At 44.9% G+C, this 10254-nt stretch overlaps 1 protein-coding gene across 2 annotated transcripts in view; it reads right to left on the reverse strand.

Moving 5' to 3' along the window:
• atp11c (ATPase phospholipid transporting 11C) overlaps positions 1-1561 on the reverse strand; it is a 208025-nt gene extending 206464 nt beyond the window's left edge. For both annotated transcript variants that reach the window (XM_059976687.1, XM_059976686.1), the window contains exon 1: positions 1233-1561. In XM_059976687.1, coding sequence (XP_059832670.1) covers positions 1233-1259 — 27 coding nt within the window. In that variant the 5' untranslated portion in view covers positions 1260-1561. The remainder of the gene's footprint in view (positions 1-1232) is intronic.
• Between the last annotated feature and the right edge of the window lie 8693 nt (positions 1562-10254).

The following is a 10254-nucleotide window of genomic DNA, read 5'->3' on the forward strand; positions in this document are numbered from 1 at the left end:
CATTTGATTATCAGTTAGTTCAGCACCACATTAAAAGTCCTGTTCCAAGACTGAGAAGAAGCAATCAGGATAACCTAGTCTGAAGCCCACTAAAAATGGTATAGGTAACCTGCCAGCTACAACACCTCGGGGCAATTCCTCCCAGAGGCTGAGTAACCTCACCACCCCTGGCTGCCCTGAGGAGGAAGTCCCTGGCCTCCTGCAGCAGGAGAGGGTAATGTGTGCACCGCATTACCTGAAGATATCAAGCGTGACTAACTGAATGAGTCCTCACGTTGGGCAGGTGCTGGCATAGGTAACTATGAATTACTGGGGAAGAGCGACAGTCTGCTGTCCAGGAGGGAGGGGGGGGACAAGGAGTGGGATTCGGGATAGGGAAACAATCTGTTTATGGTGGAGGTGGGGAGTGGGGAGGGAGGTAGAGGGGTTATGTGTGTTGTCATGGGGGTGGGGGAGAACTCCAGTGCTGTTCCAGGGGCTGGGAAGGGTTCACATTCTGACCCAGGAAATGGGGTGGTGACGTTCTCATTCAGTCCTGGGGGTGGGATGGGGGGAATCCACATATTGTCCTGGGGAGCTGGGATGGGTTTCACATGTTGTCCCGGGGATGAGGTGGGTTGGATCCACGCTGTCCGGGGAGGTGGAGTAGTGGAGGGGGGTGGTTCACATGTTGTCCCGGGGGTGAGGTGGGTTGGATCCACGCTGTCCGGGGAGGTGGAGTCCCGGGGTGGTGGTGGTGGGTTTCACATGTTGTCCCGGGGGTGAGGTGGACTGGATCCACGCTGTCCGGGGAGGTGGAGTAGTGGAGGGGGGTGGTTCACATGTTGTCCCGGGGGTGAGGTGGGTTGGATCCACGCTGTCCGGGGAGGTGGAGTCCCGGGGTGGTGGTGGTGGGTTTCACATGTTGTCCCGGGGGTGAGGTGGACTGGATCCACGCTGTCCGGGGAGGTGGAGTAGTGTAGGGGGGTGGTTCACATGTTGTCCCGGGGGTGAGGTGGGTTGGATCCACGCTGTCCGGGGAGGTGGAGTCCCGGGGTGGTGGTGGTGGGTTTCACATGTTGTCCCGGGGGTGAGGTGGACTGGATCCACGCTGTCCGGGGAGGTGGAGTAGTGGAGGGGGGTGGTTCACATATGGTCCCGGGGTGGTGGTGGTGGGTTTCACATTGCCGTCTCGGGGTGGCACTCCGTGCGCTGCATCGGGTGTTATTGGAGACGGATGTAAGGCCACTTACCCATCGGTTGATCGCGCAGCGGAACATGTCGCGGTCGCGCTCTCTTCGTCCCTCCTCAGCCGCTGGGATCCGACAGCGCGACGGCGGCTCCTCTCACAAGTGGTCGGCGCTCCAGCATTTCCGCGGCCCTCCAAGGAAATTTTATTTTGTTCTGTTTTTGCCGCTGCTCGGGTTCGCTTGCCACCCGCTCACTTTCTCCTCTCCGGACGGCCGCCCGCTCCCTGTCGAGGAGGGGACCGATGCCTCCGAGCGCCGCCTTGCCTCCTCCCTGCTCTGACCAGACCGCCCTTTCCCTCGCCGCTCGGCCCCCGTCCGCTGCGCTGCACTGCGCATACGCAGATGGGTTACGCGCGGTCGCCGCTGGGAAGTGTAGTCCGGTGGCCCAACACGAATAGGCGCAGCCTTCCTCCTCCCGCCCCCTCTCCTGCACTGCGCAGGCGCAGCTGGGGTCCGGTCTGCGTGACCTGACTTGTGGTGTTGTCCGTGGAGACCGGTACCCGCCTGCAGACCGCTGCAGTCTGGCTCAGTGACGGTGGGTTGAGCTAACTCCGGGGTATGTCAAACCACCACCCCCCCCCCACCGTGAGATCACGGACGATTGAAGAAGTTTGGCATGAGTCCGCAAATCCTAAGAACTTTCTACAGGGGCACAACTGAGAGCATCCTGACTGGTATGGGAACTATACCTCCCTCAATTGCAGGACTCTGTGAAGAGTGGTGTGGGCAGCCCAGCGCATCTGTAGATGTGAACTTCCCATGATTCAGGACAGGTGCGTAAAAAGGGCCCGAAGGCTCACTGGGGACCCGAGTCACCCCAACCACAAACTTCCAGCTGTTACCGCAGCATAAAAGCCAGGACCTACAGGCTCCGGGACAGCTTCTTCCACCAGGCTATCAGACTGATTAATTCACACTGATACAATTGTATTTCTATGCTGTACATACTATTTACTATAAATTACAATAAATTGCACATTACATTTTTAGATAGAGATGCAACGTAAAGGTTTTTACACGTGCATGTGAAGAATGTAAGGAATAAAGCAATTCAATAAACTCTTAATTACTCAGTGCACGTTAACCTCTACCTGCACTGCAGTTCCTCTAACACTTTATTCCGCCGCCTATACTTCATTTTACCTTGTGCAACACACACTATCTTAACTACCTCAATGAACTGATATGATAAAACTTGTCTACCTGCACTTCACTTTCTGTATTTATTATTTATGACTTTTTAGTTGCATTGAGTTGGTTTTAAAAGGTTCCTAATCTTACAAATTCCAACTTTTTTTTCTCTATATATGCCTTCTCTTGGCTTTCATGTTGGCTTTGACTTCTCTTGTCAACCACACAGTCATCCTGCCTTTAGAATACTTCTTCTTTGGGATGTATACTTTCTGTGCCTTCTGAATTGCTCCCACTACCGCTCGGCCTTTGTCCCTGCTAATGTTCCCTTCCAGTCAATTTTGGGCCAGCTCCTTCCTCATGGCTTTGTAATTCCCTTTATTCCACTGTCATACTGATACGTTTGACTTTAGCTTCACCTTCTCAAATTGCAGGGTGAATTCTATCACGATCACTGATCCCTTTAGGGTTCCTTTACCTTAAGCTCTATAATCAATTCTGGTCATTGCACACCACCCAATCCAGAATAGCTGATTAGTGGGCTCAACCATGAGCTGCTCTAAAAAGCCATCTTGTAGGCACTCTAGAAATCCCCCCTCCTGGGATCCAGCACCAACCTGACTTTCCCAATATACCTATACATTGAAATCTCCAATGACTTGTAACCTCACAAACAAGAGAAAATCTGCAGATACTTGAAATCCGAGCAACACATACAAAATGCTGGAGGAACTCAGCAGGCCAGGCAGCATCTATGGAAAAATGTACAGTCAATGTTTCGGGCCAAAACCCTTTGGCAGGACTATTGTAACATTGCCCTTTTTGTATGCATTTTCTATCTCCCTTTTTAACTTGTAGACCACACCCATTACTACTGTTTGGAGGTCTGTGTATAAGTCCCATCAAGGTCTTTTTCACCTTTGCAATTTCTTCAGTCTCTCCACCACAATCCTATTTCTAATGATATGATTTCATATTTTACCAACAGAGCTACCCCACCCGCTTGTCCTTTCGATACAATATGTATCCTTGGACAATAAGCTATCAGCTATAATCTTCTTTCAGCCACAATTCAGTGATGCCCAAAGCCTCATACCTGCCAACCTGTAATTGTGCTACATGTCCATCTACCTTATTCCGTATATTGCATGCATTCAAATATAACACCTTCAGTCCTGTATTCATCAGGACTCTCTACTTAAACTGCATTTAGTAACTAACTGATAGTCTACCTGCGCATTCTCTGTAACTGGATGTATTATTGTCTATTTCCACCACATTTTGCAACTCTTGTCTTATTGTCTGCCAGCAATGCACTTTCTCCATTTGAACAGTATGCAAAACAAGTTTTTCAAGTTTCATTATCATTCAAACATACATGAATATAGCCAAACCTTCCAGCCAAGGTGCAAAACACATTATCAACAGCATACTGCAAATGGCATATATGGTTACAATGTCTGGAAAACAAAAGGTACCGTCACAAAAAAAATAACCTAAGTCCATGAGTGACTAAATTGTCCTGGTCAGGCTTGTTCTTCCACCGAGCAAACACTGGAGGGCAGCATAAGACATAGGAGCTGAATTAGCCATTCACCCCATCGAGTCTGCTCTGCCATTTCATCATGGCTGATCCTGGATCCCATGCTACCCCATACACCTGCCCTCTCACCATATCCCTTGATGCCCCGAACAATCAACTTCTGCTTTAAATGTACCCACAAGTGAACACCAGAGAGCAGCACCCAGTGAACACCGCCCAGGATATGTCCTTTTCTCATTGCTACCATCAGGGAGGAGTTACAGGAACTTGAAGGACAGCTTCTTCCTCTCTGTTCACAGATTTCTGAATGGCCCATGGATACTATCTTATCATTTTGCTAATTTTTACTACTTACTTGTTATTTACACATTTCCTGTTGTAACTTACAGTGTTTTTTTATGTATTACACTGTACTGCTGCTGCAAAATAAAATATTTTATGACAAATATCCGTGATAATAAACCTGATTCTGATTCATTCTAATTAATTAGCTTTATTTTGTTCTACCTCAATGCGCTGTGTTACTATTTGATCCATGTGAACAATATGCAAGACAAGTTTTCCATTGCACCTCGATACATATGACAGTACTAAACCATTCAGTAGCCTGGCACTGCCTGGGGGATCTGAGTGGGACATGCAGTACCATGCAGACTACGTGTCAGCCAGTGTCCTGTTGTTGACAATCTCACAGAAGATACCATTGTTCTCTTTATCCGTTATACGGATCTCTTTTGGAGAGAATGAACTTTTGATCTTTTAAAGTTCAAAGCTAAATTTATTATCAAAGTGGCAAAAATAACCCTGAGATCCATCATCTTGCAGACACACAGTAAATACTAAGAAACACAATGGGTTCAGTGGAAGACCACAAGACAGTCAAACAAGCAATGTGCAAAAGATAACAAACTACAAAGACAAAATGAATAATAAATAAATAAATGTTTAGAACATAAGATAAAGAGTCCTTGAAACTGAGTCCATATTGTGTGGGAACATCTTAGTGTTAGGGAGAGTGAAGTTATCCCCTCTGGTTCAAGAGCTTGATGTTTGAGGGGTAATAACTATTCCTGACCCTGGTGGTGTGGGTTCTGAGGCTCCCGTACCTTCTCCTTGATGGCAGCAGTGAGAAGAGAGCATGGTCTGGGTGGTGGGGGCCCTTGATGGATGTTGCTTTCATACAACAGCACTCGATGTAGATGTTTTCAGTGGTGGGGAGGGCTTTAACTGTGATGCACTGGGTCATATCCACTACTTTTCCACTCAAGGGCATTGGTGTTTCCGTAACAGGCTGTGATGCAGCCAGTCAATAAACACTCTGCCACACTTCTACAGACATTTTTCAAAGTTTTACACAACATACTGAATCTTGTCAAGTTTCTAAGAAAGTAGAGGTGCTGCTGTGCTGGACCCAGGACAGGTTTTCACAATTGAGAATTCAGTTCAGCTTGTGGTGGCCTACACTGCAATGCACACTCTTTGTAATTGTAACACTATTCTGCATTCTCCTGTATTCCATTAATTTTATGCCATTGCTGCTGTGAAACAATGAATTTCATTCATATGAGAGAGTAATAATAAACCTGATTATGATTTTCCTTGCCCCTCCCATTGGGCAGAGGATATGAGAGTTGGAACACACCTGCTAGCACCCTTAAGAACAACTTCTATCCTGCTGTTAAAAGACTGTGGAACAATTTCCTTGTGCAGTAAGATGGACTATTGACCTCGATATCATCATCTACCTTACCGTCTACCAGCACTGCACCTTCTCTATAAAAGTAACACTTTATTCTGCACTCTTATTTAAAATTCAAGATAGCTTATTGTTATTCTTCAGTTTCTTTGTTGTGTGCCATGTCTTTCTACGACCATGATTGTTCTTGGCAATTTTTTTCTACAGAAGTAGTTTGCCATTGCCTGCTTCTGGGCAATGCTGTTACAAAATGGGTGACCCCAGCCATTATCAATACACTTCAGAGAGTGTCAGCTTGGTGTCAGTGATCTCATAAACAGGACTTGTGATATGCATTAGCTGCTCATATGACCATCCACCACCCATTCCTCTGGCTTCATGTGACCCTGATCGGGGGTTGGGGGTGTTAAGCAGGTGCTACACTTCACCAAGCGTGACCTGTGCCCTAGCGGAGGGAAGGGGTACCTTAGACCTCCTTTGGTAGAGATCTGTCTCCACGCTGCCACCCAGGTTCTTCAATACACAAGTGTAAATGTGAACAAAATGATTTTCATTCCCTGTACCAGCTCAATGCACTATTGTAATACTGGTCCTGTGTGAACAGTTTGCAAAACCTTACTCAGTACATACGACAGTATTAAATCAACACCAGTTTACTGATCTGTCTGGATGCAGGCTTTTCACTGTATCTCTGTAAGTGTGACTACATAAAACAATTAAGATATAATTCTACCCCATATAATTTATAACATGCTCTTTACTTACTTTATCTCACATTCCTGAGTGGTCAATGAACTAAAGCAACTATGAGACAAGATGGAAACAGATTAGGCTAGTCAGCTTGTCATGGCTGCTCTGCCTGTCAGTAACATGTTATGCCTGATATGGTGTGTAATTATATGTTTCCCCTGGTTCAGATTCTCACTGCAGAGAGTGAGCTGCTTCTAACAATGTACGAACATGGTCTCTGATGAGCCCGTTCTGGCATTTGTCAATCCCACATTTTTATAGACTTAGTGGGACTTGTATTATCAGGCAATCAAACAAGCTTTGGCAAACACTGATTTTAAATTGTTAGAAGGAATCACAGCAACTCAAACAAGAATTAATTGCTTGGTAATCTAGGTTTATCTACATCTGGTAAAAATGTCAAGGCATCATGAGCAAACAACTCAAAGAATGGAACCTGTTTTTTTAACACTTCATGGATATTAGCAAAGATTAGGAGTGGAATCCTGTTTCTATTCCATGGGTGTCAGCATCATTATGTGCCACATTGTACAACGTGGGTGTTCGTGGTCTCTATGGCCATGATTGTTCTTGATAAATTTTTCTACAGAAGTGGTTTGCCTTTGCCTTATTCAGGGTAGTGTCTTTACAAGACAGGTGATCCCAGGCATTATCAATATTCTTCAATCGTCTGCCCGGAATCAGTGGTCACATAACCAGGACTTGTGATATGCACCAGCTGCTCATACGACCACCCACCACCTGCTCCCATGACTTCACTAGACCTGAATGGTGGTGGGGGCGTGGCTAAGCAGGTGCTATACCTTGCCCAAGACTGACCTGCAGACTAGTGGAGGGAAGGAGGACTTTAAACCTCCTTTGGTAAAGAGATATTTTTAACCCTGAAAACCAGGAATACACCTGGTCAAAACCTGTACTGCATTTTCATTCAATGTGTAAATGCAAGAGATTCTGTGGGTGCTGGAAATCCAGAATAACTCACACAAACTGACCTGCAGGAACTCAGCAGGTCAGGCACCATCTATAGAAATGAATCAATAGTTGACTTTCTGGACTGATACCCTTCACCGTGACCGGAAAGGAAGGGGGAAGAAGCCAGAATAAGACGATGAGGAGAGGGGGATGGAGTACAAGCTGGCAGGTGATACCAGAACCCAGATGAGGGGAATGGTGAGTGGTTGGGAGAAGGGGGGGGGGGTGAAGTGAGAAGCAGGGAGGGGGTAGGTGGAAGAGGTAAAGGGCTGGAGAAGAATGAGTTTGATAGGAGTGCAGAGTGGACCATGGGAGAAAGAGGAGGGGTAGGGGAACTAATGGAGATTAGCTTACCTCTTACCTGATTTCACCTAACTCCTCCTGGCATGTATTCCTTCCCCGCCATTAGTAAAGGTCTTCTTTGAACATTTTCTATCTCACCTTAAATGTGTCTACTTTGGTATTAGACATGTCAAACTTGGGAGAAAGATTGCCTGCCTACTTTATCTATGCCTCTCAATCATAATCTTGTAACCTCTATCAGATTTCCCCTCTGACTCGGCCACTACAAAGAAAACAGCCCAAGGTTGTTCAACCTCTTATTGTAGTTCATGCTCTGTAATCCAGGAAGCATCCTGGTAAATCTCTACTGCACCCTCTCCAAAGCCTCCACATCTTCCTTTTAACATGGTGCTCAAAACTGTACACAGTATTGCAGCTGAGGTAGGAACACGTTTTTATAAATTTGGAACATAATCCCTCGACTGCTGATTGAAATGCTCTCACTCCTAAAGTTCTGTGTCCCATGTGCTATCCCAGCCATATCATCCACCTACATTGCTAGCATCATGATCTATGAACTTGTATTCTGTGAAGAAGTTCACCTGGAATAAAACAGAAACATATGAAAATATTCAAGTCAAATCAAGTTTAAGTTTATTATCACTTGATTACATATATGGATCAGCCATGATGGAATGGCGGAACAGACTCGATGGGCCAAATGGCTGAATTCTGCACCTGCATCTTACGGTCTTATATATACGACCAAGCGAAACAATGTTCCTCCGGACCACAGTGCACCCAGAAAACATATCTCATGCAAAGCACATTAAAGAAAATATCATAAATAAGTTAGTAATATATTTAGTGCATAGCACAGGTAAACAGTAAGCAGCTCGCTGCCCTATTGGGAATGGGACCGCGATGGTGACAGGGTATTAATTGGGGGAAGAAGTTGTTACCCAGTCTTGCAGTCCTAGTCCTGATGTTCCTGCACCTCCTTCCTGAGAGTAGTGAGTCAAAGAGATAGTTCAGAGAAATTCTTTAGGCCAAGTATTTGTGAATAAAGCTTAAAAAAGCAAATGCAGAATAACTGAAATAACAACCGAGAATTCCGTCGACTCAGCCAGTAAGGCTGGATCTTTGGAGAGACAGGGGGTGGGGGGGGGGGGCAGAGATAGAGAAACAGTATTGATGTCAATGGATAAAATACCCTTCTTATGTCCTTCTTACCAAGGGTCCCCACCATCCAGACCACGCTCTCTTGTGGCTGCTACTACCAGGAAGGAGGTACAGGAGTATTAGGTCCCACACATCAGGTTCAGGAACAATTATTACTCTTCAACCATCAGGATCCTGAAACAACTATGATGTTGGTAAGACCTAATTAGGAATGTTCTGTACAGTTTTAGTCACCTACCTATAGGAAAAATGTAAATAAGATTGAAAGAGTGCAGAAGAAATTTACAAGGATGTTGCTGGGACTTGAGCAGCTGCATTATTGGGAAAGGTTGAGTAGATTAGGACTTTATTTCCTAGAACATGAAGATTGAGGGAGATTTAAGAGAGACATGTAAATTATGAGGGGTATAGATAGGGTAAATGGTTTTTTCCACTGAGGTTGGCTGAGACTAGGTCATGTGTTTAGGGAGAAAGGTGAACATGAGGGGGAACTTCTTCACTTAGTGTGGAATGAGCTGCCAACACAGGTTCAATTTTAATGTTTAGGAGAAATTTTGATAGGTACATGATGGAGGGATATGGAGAGCTTTGGCTCAGGTGCAGCTCGGTGGGATGAGGCGGATTAATAGTTCGGTATGGACTAGATGGACTGAAGGGCCTATTCCTGTGCTGTAGTGCTCTATGACTCTAGAAAACAATGTATCCTAGCCCACACATGCCATCACATTTATTATATTAAAGGTAGTAATAAGTCGGTACTGTGGTGCAGTGGCTTTCAAGTATATTTTCAGCTAGCCCACTCCAGCGAAATGCTTCATTTATAAGACTCAATAATAATAATGTTGTCAGTTTGGTGATTTCTATTTAGTTAAAGTTCTGACTCTTTAATTAACGTGCCATTAACCTTCTAAGCACCAAATTTGAAAACTACTGTTGTGGAGCATTCCCATAAATATTTGATCAGAAGTTCCATTCCGTAGCTGGAACATTGGCACACTGAGTCAGTAATCTATTCTATCTACAATCTGCATTGCAGCAACTCAGCTCTGCTGTGACCTGTGCTGAGAACAGCAATAAAAACTTTCTCCTGGGAACTTCTAGACCTGATTCTCTATTCTTTTGTCATTGCTTAGTTGCAGTAATGGAACTTCCTTTTAACACCATGCTGAGAACGTTATGCTGGCTAAATAATGTCATGATTTTAAGTCATTATCTATTTTCCTCTTTTGTCATCATCATCTATTTTTTCAAACCTCTCCGTAATGAGAATCAGTAATCACATTCCTTTGATCACCAAGGACAAATCCCTTTAGCTTGCTGTTTAGAAATTAAATGTACAGTACTAATATTAATAACTTATTTGTACAGCACTTTTCATACAGACAATGTAGTTTGAAGTGCTTGAAATTGGATAAATTGCAAATACAAAAATAAAAGACAAAAAGATGCTAGTTAAAAGCTCCATTTGC

The sequence above is a fragment of the Hypanus sabinus genome, chromosome 8 (assembly GCF_030144855.1).
Source record: "Hypanus sabinus isolate sHypSab1 chromosome 8, sHypSab1.hap1, whole genome shotgun sequence".
In the NCBI taxonomy this organism is placed as follows: domain Eukaryota; kingdom Metazoa; phylum Chordata; class Chondrichthyes; order Myliobatiformes; family Dasyatidae; genus Hypanus; species Hypanus sabinus.